This window comes from Pyxicephalus adspersus, chromosome 2 (genome assembly GCF_032062135.1).
Source record: "Pyxicephalus adspersus chromosome 2, UCB_Pads_2.0, whole genome shotgun sequence".
In the NCBI taxonomy this organism is placed as follows: Eukaryota; Metazoa; Chordata; class Amphibia; order Anura; family Pyxicephalidae; genus Pyxicephalus; species Pyxicephalus adspersus.
Window position 1 is genome coordinate 15,881,855 of NC_092859.1, and position 7,277 is coordinate 15,889,131.

The 7,277-nt window shown below is 41.3% G+C and overlaps 1 protein-coding gene across 1 annotated transcript; it reads right to left on the bottom strand.

Annotated features, from left to right (window-relative positions):
* Window positions 1-362: 362 nt before the first annotated feature.
* Window positions 363-5,927, bottom strand: UBL5 (ubiquitin like 5). Its single transcript, XM_072399670.1, has 5 exons — window positions 5,799-5,927; window positions 3,874-3,937; window positions 2,111-2,194; window positions 1,988-2,025; window positions 363-662 (listed from the first exon to the last, which is right to left on the bottom strand). Exons 2-5 carry the CDS (start codon window positions 3,927-3,929, stop codon window positions 619-621), a joined length of 222 nt encoding a protein of 73 aa, XP_072255771.1. The 5' UTR covers window positions 3,930-3,937; window positions 5,799-5,927; the 3' UTR covers window positions 363-618.
* Window positions 5,928-7,277: the final 1,350 nt, after the last annotated feature.

The following is a 7,277-nucleotide window of genomic DNA, read 5'->3' on the forward strand; positions in this document are numbered from 1 at the left end:
AGGGAAGTACTTCTATAATGTGATGGAGAGATTAAAAACCATTCTTACTTTATATGCAATGGAGTAATTAGATTTTATGTTCTGTTCAAAAAGACACTTTCATAGGATAAGCACCTGCTACACGTTATTGAAAATGCTAAAGTCATTGGGGATTTTTCATTATTAAATAGGGATTTACATTTGTAATGGAGATTCCCAGCTGCTCTGATTTTACTAGAACTGGGCACTCTTATATTGGATTTAATCTTTTAGCGCCACCTTCTGTTAAGATCTGGTACTGTGACTCCAACTCAAATACACGGACATACATTTTGCTGTGGCCTTTTAGACATACAAGCAACAACCCAACAGTAAGACTGATATTTTACTGAACAATATTCTCTTTTATTTTAAACAAAATGCACAAATAACTGATTGAAAAAAAAAATGGTTTACTTTTAATTCAACCAAAATGGTTCATCCTTAATAAGGTTTTTTGTAATAAAAACAGGCAGAAAAAAAGAAGACAAACATCTCAGATTGCAGATATTAGAAGAATACAGTCTTTTTGATGGTAAAAGAAAATTCCATCATCTGAGTAAAGTTGTTTATTTCAGAATAGGGGCAAGTGCTGCGGAGTTATTGGTAGTATAATTCCAGGTTCATCCCATCGTGGATTTCATCTAAACAGAAAATGTTAAGGGAAAAATTTAAACTGGAGCAGGATTAATAATAATGTATTCTGGTGAAACAACTGGGATCCCTTAAGGTGGAAGTCAGGGTCCCTCTCTGCCCAACGCTATTCAGCCTGAAGCCAAAAAATAAAAGATATGATAGGGCAGCACGATGGCTCAGTGGTTAGCACTCTGACCTTTGCAGCGCTAGGTCCCAGGTTTGTATCCGCACATTGTCTGCAAGAAGATTGCAAGTTTTCCCCTTGCTTGTGTGAGTTTCCTCCCACATTCCAAAAAAACATGCAGTTAGGTTATTTCGCTTCTCCCCAAAAATTGGCACCAGATTGTAATAATGACATATGACTATGGTAGGGACATTAGATTGTGAGCTCCTCTGAGGGACAGCTAGTCACATGACTATAGACTTTGTGAAGCGCTGCGTAATATGTCCACACCATATAAATACTGTGTATTAATTTGGAACTGTAGCTGCAGACAGGAACATAAAAGGAGACCTGTGCATTATGCTTCTAGTCATGACTGCTCTGCCATGCCCATAGAGGTCTATGGCTGCTTCAGCTGGCCCACACCGCCTGTCCACGGTATTTGATATGGTGTCTGAGTAGTCTTTGGCCAGAAAGCAGGATGTGTGTACGCGTGTGCGACCAGTTCTTATGCAAATACAGTAATGGCAGCTCTTAATAGAGCTCCATATGCACAGCGGAATAATACAGACTACATGGACTTACCATATGGTGAAGATCTCAATATATATTAGTATCCACAGCTTTTGATTTTCTTAATCAGACATAAGGAAGAGATTTGTGCCAAGGCAAAACAGCTACGACACACACTTTGCTACACACCTTAATGCTAGTTAAGCCATTACCATGTGCTGTGGTGTGCAGTGTCAGAAAAATGCTGCATGTTTATTGCCAGGCCATTCTAAATGACCTGTCTCAATGCACCACATGATAAAGCATTTGCGTCAATGCAATGTGCAGCAAAAAGAAAAGTGTGAATGGATCCCTAACATTTGCATATGAAAAGATTTCTTCAACCTAAGAAATGTGAAAATACTTCAGTGATATTTCTAGCTAGCATAGTTGATGCATTCACAATCACATCTTTGGAGCTCTATAGATTTAGATCAATTTTGGAAGCTGTGTCCTGTCCTTCAGTCTCTCTGGACTTAGAAAATATAGATTGCCCCACTGCAGGAAGAAGTAGCAGTTATCAATACCAGATCCCCCCCATATGGATTTTTACCAACAATTAAAGGTTTTGGAACATACGTACGCAATACATTCACCAGATTACAGACAAAAGGATACAGTCGCTGAGTGACACATGGTCCTTAAATATCGTGTACCTGAAACCAACATAATATACATTAAAGACAATATTTGCCAGGTCTCAATGTGCATATTATTAACACAATGGATTCCTGTGCTCACCATTTCTTCAGCACTATCTTGTCCCACCGTGTACCCGTCTGAGCTGCGATGAGTTTCTTTAGATCTTTAATTGTGTCTTCTGAGCTGAGCAGCCGAGTCAAGGAGTCACAACAGCAAGCGACGACCACGTAATGTCTTTATCCAACAGTTTATTACACTAACAAAAACTGACCGGTTTAGTGAATGGAAATTAATCTAAAGCGCTGACTGTATTCAATTTAAATCACAGAATAACATCACCGGCTGTTTTACATTTAACTGGAACTAAAGTCCAACTTTCAACTTTTCTGATTATTGCAGAAATGGAACTTCTCTTGCCTGCCAGTTTGCCGAGATGTCAGATTTTGCTGAGCTGCACATTGGCAGCTTAGCATTTGTTGCAAGAGAAAACCGTCAATCCCAAATTCTCTTCTGTGTTCCGGGGATTAACGTTACATCATCCCAGCACGTCCATTTAAGATGGCCATAGACTGGGAGGTGAAGAAGGAATATGCCAGCACCCTCCAATCCATTGGGGATGGCTAATTATTCTAATGTTAAATCCAACTTTAAATCAGATTTGGTTATGTAAAGATTTTTATCACTTTTAATTCTGCTCATGCAGGTAAAAATAGAGCATCTCTGCAAAGACCCCTTTCCCTATGACTTCTTTCACTACCCTTACCAGCTTTTTGTGCCACTTCCATATACACTGGTACCTGGCACCCATGGAAGAGTGCTCAGGTCTAGCAGGCTAATACTACGAATGTCTTCACTCCTCCACCAATATTTCAGTTCCAGCTTTGGGGAATATAGTGATAAAGGAAGAGGGCTTTGCACTGACACGATCATTTAAACAGCCTAAAGTATGTCTTAAAACAAACCGATTTCATTACTGTAAATTTTCATGCCTTTTCTCTATGCTACAAGCTCCATCCACAGCTGATAAAAACACTGCTAAAGGGGGATCAGAAACAAGGTTGGCTGAGAGCAGTGATCACATGGCTAAACGCCTAGGAACATGGCCAAAAAAAAGCTGGAAACATTATCGGTCTCCTAATTCTTAACCACCCGGGCAACATTATCATTAAATCCTGCTCCTGCGTCACTGTCTGTCATTTGCAACCCCTATTTAAAGTACAGCACTGTGTAATATGTTGGTGCTATATAAATACTGTTTATTAATAATAATATAGCGTCATTCTGACTTTTTTTTATATACCTTGTGTTTTATTCAAATACCTACTTACCTAAAAACTAAGGTACTATGGTATACTAATTAAGATGTGCTTGAATAGAATATACTCTCATGTCTTCTGTACCCATAGAGGTGAATGCTGTTCCACTAAAGAGAAGTAGCCAAGGGAAATTTCCTCTGAAACCAGAACTTCCACAAAGTATGAATGCCCTGTATGCCCCATAGCACTTACTGGTTCCTTCTGCCAACATTACTACTGCATCCTGTAATGGTGTAAAGGCTGTCAAGATGACCCATGTTAGAACCATGAATTCTGGCATTTAGTTTTTTTTATGCAGAAGATTCCACAAACAACTTTACATGCGAGTTCAGAACTTTTTGTTTATTTACAGTTATTTAATTTATGGGAATTCAAATAAGTAAATCCAAACTACGCTTGGAGGATGGTGCAAAGATATTCAAGTTCTAGCTGGGGATACTCTTATTTGCTCTTTCATTACATGAAGTTAATTAAAAAAAAATTAATGAAAAATAACACTAAGTGGATCTAGTAGACGTAAACACATAACAGCTCTAAAAAGGATACTTGCACTTTACGCGGACTTTCTTTCCCAAACGGTCGTTACAGACCACCTCAATCATTGTGAGACCTAGTAATGAAAAAAAAAGTTGCGTTATATAATTAAGTGACTAATTAAGTGAGAAAACTGAAAGACATTTTCATCCAGAAATATTATAATAAAGTAGATGTGTATGCGACCCAAGTTTAGTTGTGAACATGTGACCTGGACTAGGCAGATTGCACTACAAGCCCCTTAGATATTTATTCGTTGTATAGCAGTGCAGTGTTCTCCCCAGCCCCTTTTAGCTCGGCACACCACCCGGCACTTTTCAGTAACCATCCGGCTGTTGGTGATGAGTTGGGTCACAATACAGGGCCACCACCCGCCTACAACTTCTCACCCAGCTCAAAAAAGTTCTGGGTTGAACACTGAAGTACCCATTTTTGCTTCATATCAATGCAAATTTCTGTCCAAGTTCAAGATCCTAAATGTGAACCCAGAAAACAGGTAAAAGTGCTCCCCGTCTTGGCCTCTACTAAACTGTCTAAACCTAAACGTCCTAAAACGTACCTAAACTCACAATTTTCACTTTACATATAATGGTAGACAACACTTTTATGTAGAGTAAAAATTTAGTGTTTTTTTTTTTTTTTTTTTGAAAGGTAAAGCAACGCCCCCTAATTCTTGATCGACTAGGTCGAGAATGAGGGGAGCACAAAGCTTCCCGGGATACCTACGTCAGGCATCCTGGAAGCTCCTTCTACGTATGCCCGAGCATGTTTGGCATGCACAGAAGGAGCCTTTTTGCACAAAAAGAAAAATTTTCCGATCACACAGTGTGATCGGCAATTTTTTTTTTTTCCCCCTACGTCACCCGATCCAGCGCCTGGGTCTTAAGACGTACAAAAAACAACAGAAGATGGCAATGCCCAAAACACCGGCTCCGGGACGACGCGGGACCAGATGCAGGACACCCCTGGAGTGATCAGACTGCCCTGCGGGATTGAAGGGTTTTTTTTTTTTTTTTGCCATTTTGTGTTTAGTTCCTCTTTACGTTGGGCAGTGCAGGCTGGGAGGTGATGACAAGCTTCTCAGTGTGGACCTAGGTCCCTGGCAGAGCAACTGAGCTCAGTTTTTTAACTCTCAGGGCATCTTCACAAGAGTAATGAGACGCCTGCTGTACCACCTCTTGTACACTCAGAGCTGCTCAATTATTATTATTAATAAACAGGAGTTATATAGCACCAACATATTATGTAGCGCTGTACAATAAATAGGGGTTGCAGATGACAGACAGATACAAGAGGAGGGGAGGACCCTGCTCTGAAGAATTTACAATCTCAATTTTTTTATTGTAAACAAGCACCACTATCCTGGCATCAGAGCCTGACATCATGCTGGAATTGTCATAGGGCCACACTCCATATACCAGTGTTGATTTAGCTATTTCCAGTGCTGCAATTTTGCCTAATGTTACCCCCTCTTCTTGGTGCCTACATTTCACCCTGGGGCTGGTGTTGGGCTTCCTAGGCCAGAATGTTCCAGCTCCCAGCACCCTGCTGATATCCTGCAATGTTCTGGATGCTGCAAGCCAAACATAAAATCCTGGGGCTGTCCCATGAGATATAGGTCACCTGACAAATGTGGCACACCCATGTGACAGCACCAGGCCTTATGATTGGCAATCCAGGCTAGGGGAGCTGTAAAAGGGAGGCAGGGTGTTCCTTAGGCCCCTATAACTAGACAAACCTAGAATTTCTTGGCCCCCTTAAAAGGAAATAAATTCCTTCTTCTCAGGACTGCACTGACCCTGTCACTTAGTCTAGCACAAGCAAAGCAAAGGTCCGCTTTATTAATCACAGCAATAGAGCTATCCATTTATATTAAGCTATATTATACCACCATCATAAGAGAACACACGATGTAAATGTAATAATAATTCTATTACCTGATATCCACAGCTAAGACACAACAGCTGAAACCCACACCAAGCCAAGAACCACAACTCTATAGTAACATCCGCCGGAAGAGAGGCGGTCTGTGCGCAATCCTGGTTCTGTGATATATGCAATAGGCGTTCTAGTGTTGGAGGACCGCTCTATCGTTCGCCGGCTGAGCTGTTCCTAGACTGTACACTAGATGGCGCCCACACACCACAGAGCGATGCTAACTATAAAACGTGCTCCCAGTGTGAGCCGTGCAGAGCAGCCATTAGGTAGGGTTGTCACCCTTTATTAACGGATGATAATTATTTCATTATTAATAAGGTTAATTCACACATAAAGTCAGCTTTACCTCTTATGCAGATCTTAGGTTAACTCCTACATTTAGAAAGCGGATATTTTCCATTAATGTACACGCTCTTATCATCTCTCATCTGAACTACTGTAACCTCCTCCTGGTATTCCACTAACCCGATTCTCTCCTCTACAATCTATTATGAATGCTGCAGCCAGACTCATCCATCCTTCCCTCCGCTCCTCCTCAGCTGCATCTCTTTGTAGTTCTCTTCATTGGCTTCCATTTCACCTTAGAATCAAATTTAAGCTCCTGTGCTTTGCCTTCAAAATCCTCCACAGCTCTTGTCCCACTTACATTTCTGACCTGATAGAGAAATACTCCAGCCGCTCTCTCCGCTCCTCCAATGACCTACTACTGACTACCTCACCCATAACCTCATCACATGCATGGCTCCAAGACTTTTCTAGAGCTGCCCCAACTCCCTGGAATGGTCTTCCTCGTCCTATTCAGCTTGCTCCTACTTTCTGCTCATTTAAAAGAGGTTATGAGTGAGGAAGTCATTAGTAGGTTATTGGAGGAGCGGAGAGAGCGGCTGGGGGAGAATTTTTCTATCAGGTCAGAAACGTAAGTGGTAAGAGCTTGAATTTGATTCTAAGGTGAAATGGAAGCCAATGGAGAGAACTACAAAGAGATGCAGCTGAGGAGGAGCGGAGGGAAGGATGGATGAGTCTGGCTGCAGCATTCATAATAGATTGTAGAGGAGAGAGTCGGGTTAGTGGAATACCAGAGAGGAGGAGGTTACAGTAGTCCAGACGAGAGATGATAAGAGCATGTACAAGGAGTTTGGTGGTCTCAGGGGACAGGTAGGGGTGGATTTTGGAGATGTTGCGTAGGTGAAAGTGACAGGACCTGGAAATGTTCTGAATATGGGGGGTAAATGAGAGGGCAGAATCAAGGGTGATGCCAATACAGCGTGCCCTTAGGAGTGAATGAATAAATAGGGACGGATATCCATAAATATTTGAATCTTTATTGCATTTTATGTAGATTATGTGCCATAAAAAGCTGCAGTTCTGTAGACATTTTAAAGCCCAGACGCTGCTGCTGGGTGCCACATCTTGGATGTGATGTCTGTAGCCTCAGCTATTTTTAAAAATCTACTTCACTCCTTCCTTGAAGCTGCATA